The 25,896-nt window shown below is 38.9% G+C and overlaps 1 protein-coding gene and 1 pseudogene across 1 annotated transcript; one reads left to right on the top strand and one right to left on the bottom strand.

The window, feature by feature from the left end:
* Window positions 1-10,497: 10,497 nt before the first annotated feature.
* LOC143666509 (large ribosomal subunit protein mL42 pseudogene) lies at window positions 10,498-10,916 on the bottom strand (annotated as a pseudogene).
* A 13,332-nt stretch (window positions 10,917-24,248) lies between these two features.
* Window positions 24,249-25,623, top strand: LOC143666510 (histone-lysine N-methyltransferase KMT5B). The gene has a single exon (XM_077140209.1). It carries the CDS (start codon window positions 24,312-24,314, stop codon window positions 25,491-25,493), a length of 1,182 nt encoding a protein of 393 aa, XP_076996324.1. The 5' UTR covers window positions 24,249-24,311; the 3' UTR covers window positions 25,494-25,623.
* The last annotated feature ends 273 nt before the right edge of the window (window positions 25,624-25,896 follow it).

Raw genomic sequence — 25,896 nt, forward strand, 5'->3', positions numbered from 1 at the left:
AATACCATTGCTGGGAATCTACTCAAAGGACTTAAGGGCAAAGACACAAATGGACATTTGCACACCAATGTTTATAGCAGCATTATTTACAATTGCAAAGAGATGGAAACAGCCAAAATGTCCATCAACAGAAGAGTGGCTAAACAAACTGTGGTATATACATACGATGGAATACTATGCAGCTTTAAGACAGGATAAACTTATGAAGCATGTAATAACATGGATGGACCTAGAGAACATTATGCTGAGTGAGTCTAGCCAAAAACTAAAGGACAAATACTGTATGGTCCCACTGATGTGAACAGACATTCGAGAATAAATTTGGAATATGTCCTTGATAACAGAGTCCAGCAGGAGGTAGAAACAGGGTAAGATAATGGCCAATTGCAGTTGAAGGGATACAGGCGGTGCAACAGGACTAGATACAAAAACTCAAAAATGGACAGCACAATAATACCTAATTGTAAAGTAATCATGTTAAAACACTGAATGAAGCTGCATCTGAGCTATAGGTTTTTGTTTTGTTTTGTTTTGTTTTGTTTTGATTTTACTATTATTACTTTTATTTTTTTCTCTATATTAACATTCTATATCTTTTTCGGTTATGTTGCTAGTTCTTCTAAACCAATGCATATGTACTAAGAAATGATGATCATGCATCTATGTGATGATGTTAAGAATTAATGATTGCATATGTAGAATGGTATGATCTCTAAATGTTGGGTTAATTTCTTTTTTTCCGTTAATTAAAAAAAAAAAAAGAGAAGGGATAATTGGAGCTGAAGGGATACAGACTGTACAACGGGACTGGATATAAAAACTCAGAAATGGACAGCACAATACTACCCAATTGTAATGCAATTATGTTAAAACACTGAATGAAGCTGCATGTGAGGTATAGGTTTTTTGTTTTTTTGTTTTTTTTTTCTTTCTATTGTTTTAATTCTTATTCTGTTGTCTTTTTATTTCTTTTTCTAAATCGATGCAAATGTACTAAGAAATGATGAATATGCAACTATGTGATGTTATTAAGAATTACTGATTGTACATGTAGATTGGAATGATTTCTAATTGTTTTGTTAATTCTTTTTTTAATTAATAAAAAAAAACAAAAAAAAAAGAATTACTGATTGCATATGTAGAATGGTATGATTTCTAAATGTTGGGTTAATATCTTTTTTTCCGTTAATTAAAAAAAAAAAAGAGAACGGGTAATTGGAGCTGAAGGGATACAACTCAGAAATGGACAGCACAATACTACCTAACTGTAATGCAATTATGTTAAAACATTGAATGAAGTTGCATGTGAGGTATAGGTTTTTTTTTTTCTCTCTATTATCGTTTTAATTCTTATTCTGTTGTCTTTTTATTTCTTTTTCTAAATCGATGCAAATGTACTAAGAAATGATGAATATGCAACTGTGTGATGATATTAAGAATTACTGATTATACATGTAGAATGGAATGATTTCTAAATGATTTGTTAATTTTTTTTAATTAATAAAAAAAAAAGAAATGAATTCCAAATTTTGCCCCAGAGGCACTAAAAGAGAACCCACAGACATTTAGAGAGGAAATGCCCCAGGAGAAGCAAGAAGGACCCACAAGAGCTGAGAGAGTCATTTTGAAATGAGAACCAGGAGAGAAGAATCAGCAGACATTGCTGTGTGTCTTCCCATGTTACACAGGAATCCCAGGTGCCAGCAGCCTTTCATCAGAGAAGGTATCTTCCTCTTGATGCCTTAATTTGAACATTTGCATGGCCTTAGAACTGTAAATTTGTATCCTAGTAAAACCCCATTGAAAAAGCCAGCCCATTTCTGGCATATTGCATCCTGGCAGCATTAACAAACCAAGACATCATAAAGGAGTGAAGTCAATTGAATGGAGAGAGTAGAGTTTTTCAGTGAATGGTACTGGCCCAACTGGACATCCACATGCAAAAAATAAAAGGGGCAGGGCAGCAAAACTAAAGGACAAATACTGTAAGGTCCCACTGATGTGAACCGACATTCGAGAATCAGCTTGGAATATATCATTGGTAACAGAGACCAGCAGGAGTTAGAAACAGGGTAAGATAATGGGTAATTGGAGCTGAAGGGATACAGACTGTGCACAGGACTAGATACAAAAACTCAAAAATGGACAGCACAATAATACCTAGGTGTAATGTAACGAGGTTGGAACACTGAATGAAGCTGCACCTGAAATAAAAAAAAAAAAAAAAACTGTAAAAAAAAAAAAAAAAAAGGGGCAGGGCAGGGAATCTAGCCACAGACATTGCACCTTTCACAAAAATTAACTTAAAGTGGACCGTAGACCTGAATGTAAAATGTAAAGCTTCTTGAAGACAGTGTAAGAGAAAACCTAGGTGGGCTTAGGTTTGGTGATGAACTTAAGAAACATGGACTATGAAAGAAAAACTAGGTAAGTTTTAAAACTTCTTTTGGCAATTGTAAATAATGCTGCTATGAACATCGGTGTACAGATATCTGTTTGCATCCCTCCTTTCAGTTCCTCTGAGTATATACTTAATAGTGGGATTGCCAGGTTATATGGTGCTTGTATATTTAGCTTCCTGTGGAGCTGCCAAACTGTCTTTAACAGCAGCTTTACCAGTTTGCATTCCCACCAACACTCCCTTTACTTGTAATTGGTTGAGATCTCATTTCTCTTGGAGTATAAGTGTGGCTTGTTCATGTATTTCTAGAAAATTGTCCATTTCACCTAAGTTTTCTAACTTGGCATACAATTGCTCATTGTATTCTTTTATCATCTTTTTTATTTCTGTGGGGTCAGTAGTAATGTCCCCTCTTATTACTGATTTTCCTTATTTGCATCTTCTTTCTTTTTTGTTCTTTGTCAGTTTAGCTAAGGGCTTGTCAATTTTGTTGATCTTCTCAAAGAATCAACTTTTGGTTTTCGTGTTTCTCTGTATTGTTTCTGTATTCTCAATTTCATTTATATCTGCTCTCATCTTTGTTGTTTCTTTCTTCTTGCTTTGTTGTCTCTTATAACAGCTTTGCTTTTAAAGTCTATTTTGTCTGATATTAATATAGTTACCACAGATGTTTTTGGATACTGTTTGCATAGAATATCTTATTCCAGCCTTTCACTTTCATCCTATTTGTATACTTGGTTCTAAAGTGAGTCTCTTGGGCCCAGCATATAAATGGCTTATATTTGTTAATCTATTCTGCCAGGCTGTGCCTTTTGATTGGGGAGTTTAATCCATTAACAGTCAATGTTATTACTGTAAAAGCCGTATTTATTTCAACGATTTTATCCTTTTGTTATTATATGTCAATCTTATTTTATCTTTTTTTTATCCTTTCAGTTACCCTTATTTATAATATTCATTTCTACTCTCTCCTCCAATCTTCTTTCTCTCGTTTTTTCTTTTCAGTCTGCAGAACTCCTTCTAATATTTCTTGTAGGGCTGGTCTCTTGTTAATGAACTCTCTCAGCTTCTATTTATCTCTCAGTATTTTAAACTCCTCATTTCTGAAGGACAGTTTTGCTGGATAAAGAATTATTGGCTGGCAGTTTTTCTCTTTCCATCTTAAATATATCATACCACTGCCTTCTTGCCTCATAGTTTCTGATGAGAAATCGACATTTAGTCTTATTGAGCATCCCTTCTATGTGAAGGATCACTTTTCTTTTGCTTCTTTCATGATTCTTCCAAAAATATCTAACTGATGTTCTTCATTTCTACACTCTCCGAGCTTCTGTCTCCTGTCCTTTCCTTTCAGGCTTCGGGACTTCCTTTAGTGTTTCTTATAGGGCAGGGCCCTTTTTAACAAACTCTCTCAGCTCCTGCTTGTCTGACAATATCTTAAACTCTCCCCTCATTTCACTTTTGCTGGATAGAGAATTCTTGGCTGGCAAACTTCTCTTTCAGTACCTTGAATATACCATACTACTGCCTTCTTGCCTGCATGATTTCTGATGTGAAATCAGGGATTAGTCTTATCAGGCATCCCTTTATATACTGAATCACTTTTCTCTTGCTGCTTTCAGAATTATCTCTTTATCTTTGGCATTTGACATTCTGATTCATATGTGTCTTGAAGTAGATAATACTTAGATCTATTTTCTTTCAAGTATATTGTGCTTCTTGACCCTGGATATCAATGCCTGAGAGCTGGAAAGTTCTTGGTCATTATTTCCTCAAATATTCCTTCTGCCCCCTTTTCCCTTCCCTTCTTTCTGAGACACCCATGATCAGAATGTTTGTGTGCTTTGTGTTGTCAATTATTTCCCTGCTCAATTTTTCCCATTCTTTTCTTTTTTTTTTTTTTTTTTTTGCCTGTTCAAACTAGATGCTCTGTCTTCTAGCTCATTGATCCTTTCTTTGCTTCTTCAAATCTTCTGATGTATGGTTCTAGTGTATTTTTTATTTTATCTATTGTGCTTTTCATCATAACATCTGGTTTTTTCTTTGCATGCTTTCAAATTCTTTATGCTCACTCAGTGTCTTTTTAATATCCTTTATTTCTTTAGCCATCTCCTTGAATTGGTTTAGGATATTTAATCAAATATCTTTGATTAGTTCCAGATTCTGTATCTCCTCCAACTTTTTAATTTCCTTCTTTGACTGGCTGATATATTCCTCTTTCTTATTATGGCATATTATTTTTTGCTGATGTCTGGGCATTAGATTATTTGGCTGAGTTTACTCTGAAGGTCAGATTCTCTCTCTTGTCAAAGCATTTGTTGTTGCTTGTATTGTGTTGATGCTATTCTTTGGCACTTAGTTCATCAGTATTACCCATCCAGAGCTGGGTCAGGGACCCCTGAGGAATTGCACACCATCTCCACAGGGCCCAGGGAGAAAGTCAGGTAAGGATGTCAAAAATTCTAATTCCACTTCCCAAAAGTGCACTTTCCTGGCCTGCCTGGCATGTGGTCCTCTTCTCCCAAAAGCCTTTTAGATGTCTTCCCGAGGCACACTTTCCTCACCCACCAACAGATGGCGCTCTTCAGCGATTCCCCCCCCACCCGCAGCCCTCAGCAGGCAGGCTCTCCTTATCTCCCTGCTCACTCCAGGCAGTGGCTTAGCTGCCCCTGGTGGGGTGGATTGAAACTGCCGGCCCCAGCAGGCCACATCTGTGGGCCCAGAGCTGACACAGTACTACACTTTGTCCGTCTCTGTTCTTGAGGGAGGTACCTGTAGCTGTCTGCCTGTCAGAGACTGGAAAACTGGATGCTTTCTGCCCAAGAATGGGGGATGCATGCCAGAAGTTGGGGCTGAGGGAGTATCTCATCACAGCTTCTCTGTCTCTGTCCTACACTTTCCTGGTTTTAGAGACTCCTCCACTTCCCCCTTCCCCAGTCTCCAGAACCCCAGATGCATTGCAGACAGTTTCTGCCTGGCCCTAGTTGTTTTTCTGGGAGCGAGCCCAGCCTTCCCTAATTGGCCAACTTGAATCTGCCCCCGCTTATTCTCTAATACTCTTCCCTTGAGGTGGAGCTTAATTCTCTTCCCCTTGAGTGTGAACTGGGCTTAGTGACTCACTGCTAATTCACAGACTATGGGAAGGGAAAAATAACTTTACCAAGAGAAATCTAGCAGACACCACCTTTCATTCAAACACTTAGAGGCCATTATAGGGTTCTTAATTAGCCTAATTTCCATATTGTTGTGTCTTAGGGAATAGGGAGGTCTGAGGACAGGGAGGGGAATGGCCAGTCAGAACAGACACAACACTCATTCATTGAGTTCACTGTCTTATGTGGGTGCAGCTCACGGTGCCCCAAAGCAATTACAATTGCAACCGTAACATCAAAGCTCACAGATCACCATAATAGATATAATAATAATGGAGAAGTTTGAAATATTTCAAGAATCACCAAAAGTGGCATAGAGACACAAAGTGAGCACATGCTGTTAGAAAATGGCACCAATAGACTTGCTTGATGTAGAGTCATCGTAGACCTTCAACTTGTAAAAAATGCAGCATATGTGTAGTACAGTAAAGGAAAGCACAATAAAATGAGTTATGCCTATATGCAAACACCAGAATGGCTAAAATACAAAAAGTAAGCAATACTATAAGTTGGCAAAGATGTGGAATTCTAATACCTGTTGGTGGGAGTATAAATTGTCACAACTGTGTTGGAAAACTATTTGGCATTTTTTACTAAAGAAAAATATGTGCACATCCTAAGGCCCAACTGGTGTACTGCTTGGGATAATGGACATACATCCGTCCACCAAAAGACATAACAGTAATACTCAGAGCCTCACTATTTGTAATAGCTTCAAATGGAAAACTCCCAAATACCCAACAACAGTAGAACAGATAAGGTGTGGTATATTCATACAAAAGGAATACTATGTAAGCAATGAAAAATAATCAGCCACTGCTACATGTAGCAACATCTATGAATCTCAAAAATAATTTGAGCAATAAAAGCCAATCATAAGAGAATATATCTTTATTATTTCATAAGGTTCAAGAACAAGGAAAACTCATCTAGTCTGTCAGAAGTCAGGCTTGAATTACCCTTGGGAGGATGGAAGTGACCAGGCGGAGTCAGGAGGGTGGGGTAGTGTGTGGACACTCTGATCCTTGACCTGAATGCTCCTTGCACAAAAATAGCCAATTTGTAAAAGTTCAGCAAGCTGTACATTAGTGATATATGCACTTTGCTGTATGTCATACTTCAGCACATGGTTTGTATTTTTTGAAGGGCTGTTGATGACTCACAGAATCAAAGAACCAAGCTCATAGGTTAAACAGACAGTAGGAACGCTCCACAGGCTGGTCCGGCAAAGCAACTTTGGAGGCAGTCACGCTTGCGATCACTGCTGGCGCCATCACACTGGACCTGGAAAGCAAACTTAGAAAGGAGGTTCCAGTGCTGGGCATCCAAAGGTCTGGAAGGTTTCCCTCGTTGTTCCTTTCACCCATGACTCTTGCACTGTCCTCACTAACCCCAGTGCCCATGTTTTCTCCAAGCATTCCCTTTTGTGTCTTGAAAAATCACTCTTTCCCATCTCTTGCTCTTTCCCATCTCTTGCTATGACCTTTCATGGCCTGGAATGCCAATGCCCTTCTTGTAATGTCTGGAAGGAGGAGAGAAAACAGCTTATTCAGGGAGGATGACTCTAGGGATGAAACAGGTGGGGGCTGGTCTCTTATGTGGTGCCAGAAGCCTTGGAATCAAGTGGGATGGGGCAGGATGGGGCACTGGAGTGTATTTGCAGGACCTGTAACTGAGGAGGATGCTGGCCTGAGAGCCAGAGAAGTACAGATAAAGGGCCCCCAAATCTAGGAGAAGGACAGAGTCTAAGGCACAAGTTCAAGAACCAGGCAGAGAAAAACAGGTAACAGTGATCAAAGAAGGGGCAGAAGAGAAGCCCTACATGGGGGCAGTTGCCCACAGATGATGGGTCTGTACTTATGGAGCAGGTCTCAGCTCAGTCTTGAGAACCAGGTGTAGGCCAGCCCTGCCACCTCGTCAGGTGTCCCTGACTTTGGCTACCACCAAGCCTTGATGCTTTCTTTTTTTTTAAGCAGTTTTATTGAGATATATTCATCCATCATGCCATCCATCCAAAGTATACAATCAGCAGCTCCCAGTATAATCATCAAGTTGTGCATTCATCACTACATTAATGTTAGAACATTTTCACTACTCCAAACAAACAAATGAAAACCAAAAAGAACACACTCCATATCCCTGATCGCCCTTTATTATTGGTCCTTAGCATTGGTGTGATACATTTGTTACTGTTGATGAAAGAATATTAAAATATTACTGTTAACCAGAGTCCACAGTTTGCATAATATGCATTTTCCCCATAAGCTGCTCTTTAATAATTCCTTGTAATAATTTTGTACATTTGTTCTAGTTCATGAAAGAACATTTTTATATCTGTATTAATCACAGTCGTCGTCCACCACAGCCTTCACTGTGTTATACAGTCCCATGTTTTATCCTCTAGTTTTCCTTCTAGTGACATGCATGACCCTAAACTTCCCCCTTCCAACCACAATCACGCTCATAATTCAGTGCTGTTAATTACACTTGCTGTAATGTACTACCATCACCTCTACCCATTGCCAAACATTTCAGTTCAACCCGGTTAAAAATCCTGTGCACATTAAGCATCTGCTTCCTATTCTCTACCCTCATTCGATCTCCTAGTACCTATATTCTAGATTTTAACTCTATGAGTTTATTATAATAAGCTCACATTAGTGAACCCTTTTCTGTCTGGCTTATTTCACTCAACATACTGTCTCAGGGTTCATCCATGTTGTCACATGTGCCATAACTTCATTTCTTCTTTCAGCTGTATAATATCCCATTGTATGTATACACCACAATTTGTTTATCTGTTCATCTGTTGATGGGCAACTGGGCTGTTTACATCTTTTAGCAAATGTGAATAATGTCTCTATGAACATTGTGAGTAAAACATCAGTTCACGTCCCGCTTTCAGTTCTTATGAGTAGATACGGAGTAGCATGATTCCCAGTTCACATGGCAGTTCTATACTTAGCTTCCTGAGAAACCCCTGAACTATCTTCCAGAGACTGTACCATTTTACGTGCCAGGAACAGTGATTAAGTATTCCTGTTTCTGTGCATCTCCAACACTTGTACATTTCTGTTTGTGTAATAGTGGCCATTGTCATTGGTGTGAAATGATGTCTTGTGGTTTTGATTTGCTTTTCCCCGATAGCTGGTGATGTTATGCAATTTTTCATGTGCTTTTCAGGCATATGTATTTTCTCTTTGAAAAAAAATGTCTATTGAAAGATATCACCTTTTTAGTTAAGGTGTAATGGAGAGACCGGAGGGAACAGCCTGAAAATGTAGAGCTGTGCTCCAGTAGCCCTGTTTCTTGAAGATGATTGTATAATGATATAGTTTTCACAATGTGACTGTGCAATTGTGAAAACCTTGTGTCAGATGCTCCTTTTGTCTACCTTTTCAACAGATGAGTAAAACATATGGATTAAAAATAAAGAATAGGCCCTTAGCAAGATTGACAAAAAGAAGAAGAGAGAGGATGCAAATAAATAAGATCAGAAATGGAAGAGGAGACATAACCACTGACCTTACAGAAATAAAGGAGGTAATAACAGGATACTATGAACAACTTTACGCTAATAAATACAACAATTTAGATGAAATGGACGGGTTCCTGGAAAGACATGAACAACCAACTTTGACTCAAGAAGAAATAGATGACCTCAACAAACCAATCACAAGTAAAGAAATTGAATCAGTCATTCAAAAGCTTCCTAAAAAGAAAAGTCCAGGACCAGATGGCTTCACATGTGAATTTTATCAAACATTCCAGAAAGAATTAGTACCAACTCTCCTCAAACTCTTCAAAAAAATCGAAGCGGAGGGAAAGCTACCTAATTCATTCTATGAAGCCAACATCACCCTCATACCAAAACCAGGCAAAGATATTACAAAAAAAGAAAACTACAGACCAATCTCTCTAATGAATATAGATGCAAAAATCCTCAAAAAAAAAAAAAGAATAGGGGGAACAAATATTAAATAAATTTAGTAGATTGAAATGCTAGTGATCAATGAAAGGGAGGGGTAAGGGATATGGTATGTATGAATTTTTTTCTGTTTTCTTTTTCTGAATTGATGCAAATGTTCTAAGAAATGATCATGATGATGAATATACACCTATGTGATGGTATTGTGAATTACTGATTATATATGTAGAATGGAATGATCATATGATAAGAATGTGTTTGTTGTTATGTTTTAAAAAGTTAAAAAATAAATTTAAAAAATGTCTATTAAGTATTTTGGCCATTTTTAATTGGGTAATTTCTCTTGTTATTGTGGAGTTGTAGAATTTCCTTATATATTCTTGATATTAAGCCTTTATTGGATATGTGGTTTCCAAATATTTTCTCCCATTGAATAGGCTGTCTTTTCACCTTTTTGACAGTCCTTTGATGCACAGACGTATTCATTTTTAAGGAGGTCTCATCTATCTATTTTTTCTTTCATTCCCTTTGCTTTGAATATAAAGTCTAAGAAACTTCCATCTACCACAAGATCTTGAAGATGCTTCCCTACATTTTCTTCTAGGACTTTTATGGTTCTGGTTCTTATATCTATGTTTCTGATCCATTTTGAGTTAATTGTTGTATAAGGTATGAGGTATGGGTCCTCTTTCATTCTATGAGACAGAGATCCAGATCTCACAGCACCGTTTGTTGAAGAAACTGTTCTGCCTAGTTGAGTGGACTTGGGAGCCTTGTCAAAAATCAATTAACCCATAAATGTAGAGGTCTATTTCTGAACTCTCAATTCAGTTCTATTGGTCAATATATCAGTCTTCATGCCAGTATCATGCTGTTTTACTTTTAATATATGAAAAGATATTTTATTGCTATTTTACTGTATAAGATATTAGTAAATACACGACATTATATTTTCTCAAATGGCAAATAAGGCAAAAGATGACATTTCTCTTTGAGTCTTAAAGAGAACTTGAAAATCATCTCTCTTTTGGGGGATTCAGTTTCCTATGATGTCTGTGATACTGTCTATGAGGATACCAACAGTGCTTAGTAGTAAAGAACATTTTGCTAAGCTGTTCTATCATAGGTCCTTGCTTAAGATTTTCTTCTAATCTGGTTTTCAGCACTTGGTCATGTTTCTTCATTATTATGCACAGGATCTGTTTGAGGGATAGGTTTTATGTGTTTATATGGAATATCCACAGGAAGGGGGGTAGCATACTATCGTCCTGCCATTGGATGTCAAAGCAAGTTCTACTTTGCAATTATAATCTTCTGGAAGAGAAGAGTATGTAGATTTATGACAAATGCAATGTAAAGCTCCATTTTGGATTGGAAATAAATGTTTCAAGATAGTCCTACTTGATATCGCCCATTTTACTGCTGCGACTGCCATGATGAATCTAGGTATATATTGGGTGGTATAAAAAAAGATGTTTTGAAGAGAAACTGCTTTAAAATCTGCTTCTAGGCATACATATTTTCAAGCCTCCAGAGATGTTCTCTGTGAACCCGTGATCTTGTCCCCCCCATGCCAGTACCATGCTGTTTTTACCACTGTCGCTTTGTAATATCCTTTAAAATCAGCCAATGTGAGTCCTCCAACTTTCTTTTTCGAGATATTTTCGCTACTCAGAGCACCTTGCCCTTTTAGACAAATTTGATGATTGGCTTTTTCATTTCTTCAGAGTAGGCTGCTGGAATTTTTATTGGAATTGTGTCGAATCTGTAAATCAATTTGGGTAGAATTGAATCTTAACTATAATTAATCTTCCAATCCATGAACATTTGATTTCTTTTAGCAGTATTTTGTAGTCTTTTGAATACAGCTCATTTACATCTTTGGTTAAATTTATTCCAAATTATATAATATATAGATATTTTATTGTTTTAGTTGCTATTGTAAATGAAATTTTTTTCTTGATTCCCTCCCGAGAGTGCTCATTATTAGTTATAGAAACACCGGTTCTGCTACCCAAATGTTCTTTCTGCCCCTTTTCCCTTCTCTTGTCCTTCTGAAACACCCATGATGTGTATGTTTCTGTGCTCCATGTTGTCATTCAACTCCCTGAAACTCTCCTCAAATTTTTCTATTCTTTTCTCCCTCTGTTCTTTTGTCTGTTCAGTTTTGGATGTTCTGTCTTCTAGATCACTGATCCTTTCTTCTGCCTGCTCAAATCTGCTGTCATATGCTTCTAGTATATTGTTAATTTCACCTATTATGCCTTTCGTTCCCATAAGATCTGTTATTTTTCTTTCCTTGCTTTCAGATTCTTCATTATACTCACCAGTGTCTTCTTAACATCCTTTATATCTTTAGCCATATTTTCCTTCATCTATTTGAATTGGTTTAGGACATTTGTTTGAACATCTTTGATTAGTTGCAATGTCTGTATCTCCTCTGACTTTTTAATTACTCCTTTGACTAGGCCATATCTTCTTGTTTCTTTATATGGCTTGTAATTTTTTTGCTGGTATTTAGGTATCTCATTATCTTGATGTAATTATTCTGAAGACTGGCTTCTCTGTCTTGTCTACGGATATTGTGGTTGATTCTTTGGTATTTGGTTCATCAGCATTTCCCAGCCGAAATTGGGCCAGCCCCAAAAAGCCCTAGGGAGAGGGTCACACAAAAGTAACTTCCCAAGCCTGCACTTCCCCTACCTGCCCATCAGATGGCACTCTTAGCAACCTATTCCCCATAGCCCTACAAAGTCCACATCTTTTTAGCCCTCCATCCATTCTACCTCTGAGGCGGCTGCAAACAGTGGCGCTATGGGTGACTGCCTGCAAAGGGCCAAGAGTCTGAAACCCAGATGTCCAATTTTGCCAGCTGACAGTTGGATCAGAACTGTGCTGCATCCATCCCTATTCCCAGGAAGGAGGGCTTACCCAGCTCTCCCAGTCTGCAGGAGCCTGCTGGGCAGGAACCAGAAGCTGCTTGCCTCAAGGGTGGGGGATGGGCATGGGTAGCCACGGCCAAGCAAACCACTTACTGCAGTTTCTCTGTCTCTTCATCCCCCTCTTCCCTGGGTGTTGCATGGTACCCCCCTGGTCTCCAGGTCCCCAGAACAGCTGCTTTGGATAGTTCCTGCCTGTCCTCTAGGGGGATTTGATGGAGGATGAGTTCTGCCATTCCTTGCTCCACCATCTTCTACCTTTAATGCTTGTTGATGCTTTCTGGGGTGGGCAGCAGACCCCCACAGCCACTCTCCTGGTCTGTACTCCTCCACATGGACCACACTGTGGGGGTGTAGTGAGTCTAGAGTCCAATCTCAGGTGATTAGATCAAGTCAGATGGGCTTCTTTGGTGGTAAGCAACAGAGACTGCCTCCAAATCAGAGCTCAAATAGGAACCTTATTAGAAGGGTGTGGGAGAAGATATAAGATTAAAGGATGAATACCCAGACTTGGAACAGACAGCATCCTGGCACCTGCAGGGGACCTTAATAGTTAGAACTGCTTAACATTTATACCTAGGAGCCACTGCTGGCGTGAATAAATAAACTTGAGCTATTTTTCCAGCCTGTGTCACAGCCCTTAAGATGTTCAGTCTCAAAACAGAAATAATCACCATCTGGTCCCTTGGCAGCTTGAGAAAGAGAAAGTGACCAGCAAGGAGAACACCATGGATTGTGCCAGTTTCCATAACAGTAACACAGGTAGTTTGGATTTACTAACCCCCAGGATGGCACATTCCACCAAAGTGGAATGAAGTGTGATCACCGAAGAGGGCCTGGATTTCCCCCAGAGGGCAAGTTCCCACTCTGGCCAAGGTGCTGGAGTGCACAGAGAATCTGTGGTCTTGGCAGACCAAAAGGACCAGGATGCCATGAGGGTCAAGTGGATCAACATGGGAAAGAACATTCTCAGCCCAAGAGGGTCTCTGAGCTCTGTAAGCTTGTGGGGTCCCAGGAACTGGTGTTTCAGGGTTTGGCATGGACGTCTGACATTGACAGGAAGAGCCGGATAGCATTGCACACCAAAGAGCCCCTCACGTGCTTGCTACTGCTCAGCCTGTGCCTAATGCTGCTTGGTCCCAGACAATGCGTAAGCAGTAAGTTATATCTGTCCTTTGGCAAACCTGAGGATGTCTTAGACAGCTTGTAGGGTCCAGCAGGATCTTAGTGCTCAGAAGCAGCAAGGGTGGAAGCATTGGGACTTGTGGAAAAAGAGATTCTGGGTATAGTGTGTGAATTCAGAATAGTTGAGGTGTATGGGCCATCTGGTTGTCTCCCTAGGAAAAGAAAAGGCACTAGCCACTTGAGAATCTTTCTTAATAAAAAAATAACTTTTGAAAAACTATTTGGAAATGGGGCCAAGATGGTGGCTTACTAATGTGCACGTTTTAATTCATCCTCCAGAACAACTACTAAATAACCAGAAACAATACAGAACAGCTCCTGGGGCCATGTCAGTGACCGGGTGCACAGCGTACCCCAGTCTGGACCAGCTGGACCAGCTGCGAGCCTCCCCAGAACCGTGAGTTCCCCCAAGCTGCAGCAGCTGGCACCCCTCCCCCACAGGCTGCTTCCCAGAGGGGAAAGGAAAGAGATTTTACCAGCAGCAGGGACTGGGCACAATCAAACGCCAATTGTGGAATTAATTAACAAATTCTGACTACTAAAAATAGGCCCCCAGCTCAGGTGAACCTGATCAAAGTGAAGGTCGCTCATTTTTGCCCCAGCGCCAAAGGGGCAGGGCTGACGGAAAAAGAAAAAAAGAAAAGAAACAGAGGTCTTTGTGGCTGTGTTTCTACAAAGGCTTGACTGCCTCTGGATTCAGCAGCAGGGCTCCTCAGGCTGCAGCTGCCCCAGGCATAGGCAGAAACAAGCTTCGTTTGAGGGCTTGTCTGGAGCCTGTGCCTTCCCCAGGGGAGGGGTGAAGCCCAACTCAGGTGGAATCCCTTCCTCTAGGAACTCAGACACCAGGGCTTGGTAATTTGAAGCCATTAAAACCAGCCTACAACCTCTCCTCTATCTCCACCATGCCCCCAGCAGGGAGAGTCTGCCAAAGTTAAAGGTACCACATCATGTTATGCTGGTGGGACCTGCAGGCAGAAAAGCGCCACATATTGGGCAGGATGAGAGAAACAGAGCCCAGAGACTTCATAGGAAAGTCTTTCAACCTGCTGGGTCTCACCCTTAGGGAAAAGCGACACAGGTGACTCTTTCCTCCTGATAGGAGGCCAGTTTGGTCTGGGAAAATCTGGCTGGGGTCTATAATACCTACGTAGACCCTCCTAAGGGTGGGGGGTGGAAAGGCACCACACAAGCAGGGCAAGAAACAAGAAAACAAGAACTGAAAAATTCTCCTCTGTTAAACAAAACTTAAGCGAGTGGTCCAAAAAAAGCTGAACAGAATGCCAAAGAACAGATAGACACAAATTCATCCAGCAAGAAAACCCTAGGTAAAAGAAGTGAAAACAATCCCCAGAATAAACTAATTAAGGTAATTAAATGTCTAGAGACCAGCAAAAAATAACAAATCACACTAGGAAAACTGAAGATATGGCCCAGTCAAAGGAACAAACTAATAATTCAAATGAGATACAGGAGCTGAAACAATTAATTCAGAATATATGAACAGACATGGAAAACCTCATCAAAAACCAAAGCAGTGAATTGAGGGAAGATATAAAGAAGACAAAGAATGAATTAAAAAGTAACTTTTTAAAAGCTATAAATAAAATTCAGTTTTCTTAGCATGATCAACATTATTCTCAAACCTATATACAACATCCTACAGTATTCATCAACAAATAATTATTTGTATGCCTACTGTTGCAGTAGAGATACAGTGATAAACAAAACTGAAAAAGTTTCTGCCCTTATAGAAGAGAAAAAAACAAAACAAAAAACAAGTAAGGTGGAGTCTACATCCCTCCCTTTGAATATGGGTAAGTTGTCATTGTTTCAACTGCTAGAAAGTGGCAGAAGTGACTTCCAAGACTGGGTTAAAAAAGGGCAGGGTCTCTTGGAATACTTGCTCTTCAGACAGTCCTCAGAGGGTGCGCCATCGCAGAGCACTCTGAGAAGTGGAAACCAGGTGGAAAGGCCACTTTCAGGTGTGCCATTGGACGGTCCTAGCTCAGCAGGGTCTTGTGATTCCAGCCCTGGCCATTCAGGTCACCACTAGCTGAGGTCTGTAACATCCTGGATCAGAGGAATATGCCGTCCTTGATGTGCCCTCCCTGAATTTCTGACCCACAGAATCATTAGCGTAATAAAAGGGTTGGTTGTTGCATCGATAAGTTTGGGATGGTTTGTTATGCAGCAATATAACAGATAAGCATGTAATGTAATGTAATGTCAGGGGGTGATAAGTATTTTAAAGAAAAATGAAGCAGTGTGTTTCAGTTTCCTAGGCTATGTAAAGCAAATACCATGAAATGGGCTGAGTTAAACAATGGAAATTTACTTGCTCTTGGTTTCGAGGCCAAGGAAAATGTCCAAGTCAAGGCATCACCAGGGCAGTGCTTTCTTCCTGAAGACTGGCTGCTGACAAGCCTTGGCTCCTCTTCCATGTGGCGAGGGACATGTCGTTTCCTGCTGGTCTCTCCCTTCTCTTCCAGGTTTTGTTGATTTCAGCTTCTTGCTTCCATGACTTTCTTTCTTCCTTCCTCCCTCCCTCCCTCCCTCCCTCCCTCCCTCCCTCCCTCCCTCCCTCCCTTCCTCCCTTCCTTTCTTTCTTGTCATTCCTTAATATCCTTCGAGCTCCATTTCATAGGAAGCAACATCTGGTGCCCAAAATGGGGCTTGAAGAAGAAAAAGAAGACTCCAAAACAAAATTAAGGAACCAAGGAAAAGTCTCCATTAGAGGGACATGTGTCCAGCCGATAGAAGAGGACTCGAGTCATATTGGTAAAGTAAGTCATATTGGTAAAGTAAGCATTTTCCTTGGAGCATCAGGGTAATGGGTAATCACAATAGGCAGCTGGAGGAGTGTGTGTGTGTGTGTGTGTGTGTGTGTGTGTGTGTGTGTGTGTTGAAAACATTGTTAGAAGCTACTGGGGTGCCTGTTAAAACATCTGAATTATTAAGTTTATTTGATCTCATTCAAAAGCATTGTCATTGGTTTCAGCCTTAAGGCCATAATGTCTTAAATCTTAAGTAATGGAAATTAGTTATGAAGGCTTTGCAGCGAGCATAACAAAATGGGGAAGATATTCCTGTTTCTATTTGGTCATTGTGTTCAGTCAGGCAATGAACCATCTAGCCCGTGCTTTCTCTTAAACTCTGAGTTGTGTTTTTTCTCAATCTCCCGCTGCCTGTTCTGAACCTGTTTGGACAGCTGCTTGAGCTGGACTCAGCAATTGGTGCCCAGACAGGATCTAATAAGGGAACGCTTAAAGCATAAAGTGAGGAGATGCTCCAGGGACGTCCACCGCAAATACTACAAATGAGCCTTTATGGGTTGAGCAGTGGCCCTTATCTGTAAAAAATTAGAAGCTCTCAGTTAGTTCAAGAACAGTTTAAAGCAGGACATATAGAAAAATCTCATAGTCCCTGGAATTCTCCAGTATTTATTATAAAAAAGAAATCAGGAAAATGGAGAATGTTAACTGATTTGATAAAAGTTAATGCTGTAATTCAACCTATGGAGTCATAACAGCCTGGCTTGCCCACACCAGTTATAATTCCTAAAAACGGCTCTATTATTATAATAGATTTAAAAATTGCTTCCTTACCATACCTTTAGCAGAGCAAGATTAAAGAAAAATTAATTTCTGAACTTGTTCTTAATGAGCTGCCTTTATATAAAATTTCATATACACCTGAGTCAGAAAATATTCAATAGGAACAATGCCATGCCGAACAAAAGTCAGTAATCATTAATGGTTCCTATGAAATTATAGCATATTGGTCCCCTAAAAGGTATGTAATTCAGGATTGTAGTTCTGACTCAAAGTGTTCTGTTAAGTTACCTTGGTTTAATCTAAATAATTATTCTACTGAAATTTATACCAGTGTTACAAATAAAATCTTGTGATAATAAATGGGAATGACAGCCCCTTCTCCTCTTGTTAACTTAAATCCTCAACAAACAACAATTTGGAAACTGGCCATGAGTTCAGCTCATATTCATATTTGAAAAAGAAATATATTTTCAGAACTTTAAAACTGAAATTTTTTGTTAAAAACTGCATGGTGATGTTTCAAATATGCATATGTATTTTAAGTATTTAACATTATTTTAACAAATTTAGCTGATGATAATTGTATGTGGTAAAATATTTGTTTAAAATAATGATTTAAGTATGAAAAATATGAAAGATGTATTTTTATTAATAGGAAAACAGAATAGTTTTATCCTAAGATAAAATGAATAACTGTTACAAAATGAGAAAAGTGTAGGATAAAGCCTAAACTAATATAATAACTGCTAAGAGTTTGTAAAAATGAAAATTATAGTCAAAATCAAGAAAGATTTCATGAGTCTAAAATGACAACGTTTTCTTGGACTCTCAGCCTGTTCCAATAAAAAGTTATAAAAATTTTTTTTTCTAATAATCAGCATAAAAAGTAAAGAGTCTGTGTTTTATCAAAAATAACTCATGTTAACTTTTATCATGTCGTTATCTGTATAAAAAATACTAATTTTTCTCCTGGATATCATTATACTGGCAAGAAACTGTTTCTTTTCTTGCCCCGAACCAGGTGACTTAACCTATTAATCTAAGTAATACTGCTATAAATGAATCTATTACTTGCTAAATAATATTCAAATCATATAAATACCTAAATTCCTTTAAGCCAAAATATTTTAATGCTTTATCCAGTGTTTATATAAACTACATAGGTATAAACTAAATTTATCCCCAAATAACCATGACTGATGTTGGGAGCAGCTCAGATTTGAGGGCTGAATGCAAGGAAAAAATATACTTGTGGAGTCTGTTCTGTTCACCTGATGTTGCCATTACATGCAACTGACGTTGCTATCACATGACCTTGGTAAGAAACACTTAAAATGTGCACTCTAGCTGGGAGGACTGGCTATCCCCCCAGAAGGAGGTGTACTTTAATAAAAATATCTAGGTCCCAGGATGCTCCTCTTGGTCCCTAGCCAGTTCCCAGAGGACCCAACTGGGCCCGGTCATGTAAGCAAATTGGAATTTGGCCACCATTGTATGAAAATATCATAAAAACTGCATGCAATAAATTTTAAATCACCAAAAACGCACAGCTAATTATAAAGAATTCACATTCCTGCATTCATCTTCAGTCAATCTAATGAATTCATTCTACATAATCTGGTCATTTACTAAGGGTATATTTCATTACTGACACTCTGCTTTCATTTTTACTACTTGTCACTTTAAGGATTCCTAATTATATGTTACAAAACTTGTTTGATATTTTACAAGGAGATTCTGATTTATTAAGCAAAAGGCAGTTAACAACTGTGGCTGGACAAGAATTACAATTAATTGAACAATGCATTCAAAAAGGACAGCTTATTCAAATAGATTTAGAAAAGCCTGTTGATTTTATTATTTTCTTTACCTTGCAATCTCCCACAGGCCTATTTTAGCAAAATAATGTTTTAAAATAGATTTTTTTTGCCAAATAATTGACAAAAACATTTAAATACATATCTTCAAAAAATCATTTCTTTACTAGCCAAAGGTCGCTAAAGATATTATCAATTAAGAGGTCACGATCCTAATCGCATAGTGTGTGATCTCACAAAGGGAGAGGTTCAGAGTCTATTTATCTTCAATACCTCTTGTCAAATAGCATTAAGTGATTTTAAAAAACAAACTGATAATCATTTGCCAATGTCAAAATTTTATAATTTCTTAATCATAGTAATATGCAACTATATGATGATATTATGAATTACTGATTATATATATAGAACAGAATAATAATATGTTAGAAATGTTTTTGTTCATTTGTTGTCAAATATTTTAAAATAAATAAATAAACAAACTTTTACAATTTCTAAAGAGAACACAATGGATTTTGCTACTAAAGTAGTTTAGGCTTCCCCGCTAGAAAGAGCAATTACCGCCTTTACTAATAGTAGTAATAATAGGCAGGTTGCATGTGTCACCCCAAGAAAAAACAAAAGTTAAAAAACACCTTCTACCTCAGCCCAACGTACTGAATTAGCAGCTGTAATTCAGGTATTGCAAAGTTTTCCACAATCTCTTAATATTGTTTCTAATTCTAAGTATGTCTGCTAGTTACTTACATTGAGACAGCTTCTTTGTTTGAAGGAGATGAACTGTCCTGAATATTTTTATATTTACAAACATTAGTCAGAAGTCAAATTAATCCTCTTTTTATCATGCTTATAAGAGTTCATACTAATCTTAAATGTCTTTGTCATTACAAAATCAGCAAGCAGATACTCTTGTGGGTGTAATTCAGGATCCCACAGCATTTCATAAATTGACTCATATCAATAGCAAAGGGCTGCGAAAGAAATTTCCATCTTTATCTTAACAGCAAGCTCAGGACATTGTTAGGACTTGTCCAACCTGTGGACCTTTAAATGCACTCCATTTGCATCAGGGGTTAATCCTCGAGGTCAAAAAGCAAATGAATTATGGCAAATGGATGTTACTCATATTTCACATTTTGGTAAAATGCAGTATGTACATGTTATCATAGATACCTGTTCTCATTTCATCTGGGCTACCGCACAATCTGGAGAACGTTTCTGCCATGTTCGATCACATTTACTTAATGCCTTTGCTGTTATGGGATGCCCTCAATCTAATAAAATGGACAATGGTCCTGTTTATATAATAAAGCAATTTCATAAATTTTATACTACTTTTCATATTACTCATATCAGGAATTCTGCATAATCCCTCTGGGCAATAAATTATTGAATGAACAAACTGGACGCTAAAGTCTATGCTTATAAAATAAAAAGGGGGGGGAGAGATAAAAAAGACAACGTACCCCATCCTGGAACGGCTGGCTGGCTGAGAGAACCCGCTCTGGTGAGATCGCCGAGGGGCGCGGGCTTCACCGGGCGGGGCGGCAAGTGGCCGGAGTCACTCCCTTCCCCCTCCACGGGCCGGCTGGGAGAATTGGACAGGCGGTCCCCTCAAACCGCGGCGGCTGGCGCCCACACCACGCGCGGCCCCCCAGACCAACTGAGAGAATTGGATCGGAAATCCCCAGGCCGTGGAGAATGGCGATGGGGGGGGGCCCTTCCAAACCCGTGACTCCCCGGGAACGTGCAATCTCCCGGGCGGGCCGCTGCGGCTGGCGCCCTCCCGCCAAGCTTGGCGCCCCGGGCCAACTAGGAAATTCGGACGGGCGCTTTCCCGGGCTGCGGCGGCCAGCGACCCTCCCCACGTTCGGACCCCGGGCCGGTTGGCACTCTTCCAAGCCGCTTCGGCTAGCGAACCTCCCGGACGGCGAGAGTTTTCCAAAGTTAAAGGACTCACAGCACCTTTTACTGGTGGGACCTGCAGACAAACGTGTGCCATGAGCGCCACCTGCTGGGCAGGATAAGAAAAACAGAACCCAGAGATCTCACAGAAAAATCTTACAACCTTGTTGGGTCTGACATCCAGGGAAATCTGACTAAATGCCCAGACGCCAGCAGCAGAAGATAACTGTCCATGCTCAGAAGATTGAGAATATGGCCCAGTCAAAGGAACAAACCAATAGTTCAAATGAGATACAAGAGCTGAGACAACTAATGCTGAATATACGAACAGAAATGGAAAACCTCTTCAAAAATGAAATCGATAAATTGAGGGAGGACATGAAGAGGACATGGGCTGAACATAAAGAAGAAATAGAAAAACTGAAAAAACAAATCACAGAACTTATTTATGAAGTTCTTATTTGGGAAGTGAAGGATAAAGTAGAAAAGATGGAAAAAACAATGGATACCTACAATGATAGATTTAAAGAGACAGAAGATAGAATTAGTGATTTGGAGGATGGAACATCTGAATTCCAAAAAGAAACAGAAACTATCGGGAAAAGAATGGAAAAATTTGAACAGGGTATCAGGGAACTCAAGGACAATATGAACCGTACAAATATATGTGTTGTGGGTGTCCCAGAAGGAGAAGAGAAGGGAAAAGGAGGAGAAAAACTAATGGAAGAAATTATCACTGAAAATTTCCCAACTCTTATGAAAGACCTAAAATTACAGATCCAAGAAGTGCAGCGCACCCCAAAGAGATTAGACCCAAATAGGCGTTCTCCAAGACACTTACTAGTTAGAATGTCAGAGGTCAAAGAGAAAGAGAGGATCTTGAAAGAAGCAAGAGAAAAACAATCCATCACATACAAGGGAAACCCAATAAGACTATGTGTAGATTTCTCAGCAGAAACCATGGAAGCTAGAAGACAGTGGGATGATATATTTAAATCACTAAAAGAGAAAAACTGCCAACCAAGACTCCTATATCCAGCAAAATTATCCTTCAAAAATGAGGGAGAAATTAAAACATTCTCAGACAAAAAGTCACTGAGAGAATTTGTGACCAAGAGACCAGCTCTGCAAGAAATACTAAAGGGAGCACTAGAGTCAGATACAAAAAGACAGAAGAGAGAGGTATGGAGAAGAGTGTAGAAAGAAGGAAAATCAGATATGATATATATAATACAAAAGGCAAAATGTTAGAGGAAAATATTATCCAAACAATAATAACACTAAATGTCAATGGACTGAATTCCCCAATCAAAAGACATAGATTGGCAGAATGGATTAAAAAACAGGATCCTTCTATATGCTGTCTACAGGAAACACATCTTAGACCCAAAGATAAACATAGGTTGAAAGTGAAAGGTTGGGAAAAGATATTTCATGCAAATAACAACCAGAAAAGAGCAGGAGTGGCTACACTAATATCCAACAAATTAGACTTCAAATGTAAAGCAGTTAAAAGAGACAAAGAAGGACACTATATACTAATAAAAGGAACAATTAAACAAGAAGACATAACAATCATAAATATTTATGCACCGAACCAGAATGCCCCAAAATATGTGAGGAATACACTGCAAACACTGAAAAGGGAAATAGACTCATATGCCATAATAGTTGGAGACTTCAATTCACCACTCTCATCAATGGACAGAACATCTAGACAGATGATCAATAAAGAAATAGAGAATCTGAATATTACTATAAATGAGCTAGACTTAACAGACATTTATAGGACATTACATCCCACAACAGCAGGATACACCTTTTTCTCAAGTGCTCATGGATCATTCTCAAAGATAGACCATATGCTGGGTCACAAAGCAAGTCTTAATAAATTTAAAAAGATTGAAATCATACACAACACTTTCTCGGATCATAAAGGAATGAAGTTGGAAATCAATAATAGGCGGAGTGCCAGAAAACTCACAAATACATGGAGGCTCAACAACACACTCCTAAACAACGACTGGGTCAAAGAAGAAATTGCTAGAGAAATTAGCAAATACCTCGAGGCGAATGAAAATGAAAACACAACATATCAAAACTTATGGGACGCAGCAAAGGCAGTGATAAGAGGGAAATTTATTGCCCTAAATGCCTTTATCAGAAAAGAAGAAAAGGCAAAAATTCAGGAATTAACTATCCATTTGGAAGAACTGGAGAAAGAACAGCAAACTAATCCCAAAGCAAGCAAAAGGAAAGAAATAACAAAGATTAGAGCAGAAATAAATGAAATTGAAAACATGAAAACAATAGAGAAAATCAATAAGACCAGAAGTTGGTTCTATGAGAAAATCAATAAGATTGATGGGCCCTTAGCAAGATTGACAAAAAGAAGAAGAGAGAGGATGCAAATAAATAAGATCAGAAATGGAAGAGGAGACATAACTACTGACCTTACAGAAATAAAGGAGGTAATAACAGGATACTATGAACAACTTTACGCTAATAAATACAACAATTTAGATGAAATGGATGGGTTCCTGGAAAGACATGAACAACCAACTTTGACTCAAGAAGACATAGATGACCTCAACAAACCAATCACAAGTAAAGAAATTGAATTAGTCATTCAAAAGCTTCCTAAAAAGAAAAGTCCAGGACCAGACGGCTTCACATGTGAATTCTATCAAACATTCCAGAAAGAATTAGTACCAACTGTCCTCAAACTCTTCAAAAAAATCGAAGTGGAGGGAAAACTACCTAATTCATTCTATGAAGCCAACATCACCCTCATACCAAAACCAGGCAAAGATATTAGAAAAAAAGAAAACTACAGACCAATCTCTCTAATGAACATAGATGCAAAAATCCTCAATAAAATTCCTACAAATCATATCCAACAACACATTAAAAGAATTATACATCATGACCAAGTAGGATTCATCCCAGGTATGCAAGGATGGTTCAACATAAGAAAATCAATTAATGTAATACACCATATCAACAAATCAAAGCAGAAAAATCACATGATCATCTCAATTGATGCAGAGAAGGCATTTGACAAGATTCAACATCCTTTCCTGTTGAAAACACTTCAAAGGATAGGAATACAAGGGAACTTCCTTAAAATGATAGAGGGAATATATGAAAAACCCACAGCTAATATCATCCTCAATGGGGAAAAATTGAAAACTTTCCGCCTAAGATCAGGAACAAGACAAGGATGTCCACTATCACCACTATTATTCAACATTGTGTTGGAGGTTCTAGCCAGAGCAATTAGACAAGAAAAAGAAATAGCCCGCCGGCCCACGGGCTGTCCCCCAAGCGTCCCCGGCTCGGGAGCTGTCCCTGGAGAGAACATTGAAATTATTCCCTAAGCTATTTGAATAGAGTGACTAAATGCACCTGGGTCAGGCTGTCTGTGGGTATGAAGTGGTTGGGAGACTCCAAGAACATGGTGGTGAATGGCAGGAGAAATGGAAACAAGTTGTCTAATGACCATCAGCAGAATCAGTCAAAATTACAGCACGCGGGAAAGGACACCCTGAAGACTGGCAAAAGTGCACTTGAGCGGAGGTCAAGCAGATGTAATGGTAATTCGGGATTCGAGGGACAGAGTCGATATGTACCATCTTCTGGAATGTCTGCCAAGGAACTTTGTGAAAATGATGACCTTGCAACCAGTTTGGTTCTTGATCCCTATTTAGGTTTTCAGACACACAAAATGAATACAAGCGCCTTTCCTTCGAGGAGCTCAAGGCATTTTTCAAAGTCTGACAGTTTTCCTCACAACAACCCTGTGAGATTTCGGCCTATTAAAGGAAGGCAAGAAGAACTAAAAGAAGTAATTGAACGTTTTAAGAAAGATGAACACTTGGAGAAAGCCTTCAAATGTTTGACTTCAGGCGAATGGACACGGCACTATTTTCTTAACAAGAACAAAATGCAAGAGAAATTATTCAAGGAACATGTATTTATTTACTTGCGAATGTTTGCAACTGACAGTGGATTTGAAATACTGCCTTGTAATAGATACTCATCAGAACAAAATGGAGCCAAAATAGTTGCAACAAAAGAGTGGAAACGAAATGACAAAATAGAATTACTTGTGGGTTGTATCGCCGAACTTTCAGAAATTGAGGAGAACATGCTACTTAGACATGGAGAAAATGACTTCAGTGTCATGTATTCCACAAGGAAAAACTGTGCTCAACTCTGGCTTGGTCCTGCTGCATTTATAAATCATGATTGCAGACCTAACTGTAAGTTTGTGTCAACTGGTCGAGACACAGCATGTGTGAAGGCTTTGAGAGATATTGAACCTGGAGAAGAAATTTCTTGCTATTATGGAGATGGATTCTTCGGAGAAAATAATGAGTTCTGCGAGTGTTACACTTGTGAAAGACGGGGAACTGGTGCTTTTAAATCCAGAGTGGGACTGCCTGCCCCTGCTCCTGTTATCAATAGCAAATATGGACTCAGAGAAACTGATAAACGTTTAAATAGGCTTAAAAAGTTAGGTGACAACAGCAAAAATTCAGACAGTCAATCTGTCAGCTCTAACACTGATGCAGATACAACTCAGGAAAAAAACAATGCAAGTAAGTAAGGGAAGGGAAAAGATTTTATAAGCATACCTTTTTAAAAGTATTTTAACAAAACTTGCTTTCTAAAGCGTGCTTCAATAGTTTTGAACATTTAAATATTGAAAGAAACTGGCACTCATGAGCTTCAGCAACACTGAAAGTTTCTAGAAATGATTTTAGTACAAAAGCACAGTCTGTGTCCCACCTCCAATTTCGGTACCATACTCTATATGGAATTGTATGGGTTTTTAAAATACTTGAAACTGGATATTGAATTCTTCACCATGTGTTCCAGGGTCATCATATGTTTGAGAGAAACCTTTCAAAATTTAATGACTCTTTAATGATGTCATCAGTCTCTCCGAGAAGACAAAGGATGAGGTAGACTCATAGAAGCACTAAACATGGTCTAGCACCTACCTAGCC

This window comes from Tamandua tetradactyla, chromosome 23 (genome assembly GCF_023851605.1).
Source record: "Tamandua tetradactyla isolate mTamTet1 chromosome 23, mTamTet1.pri, whole genome shotgun sequence".
Lineage (NCBI taxonomy): Eukaryota > Metazoa > Chordata > Mammalia > Pilosa > Myrmecophagidae > Tamandua > Tamandua tetradactyla.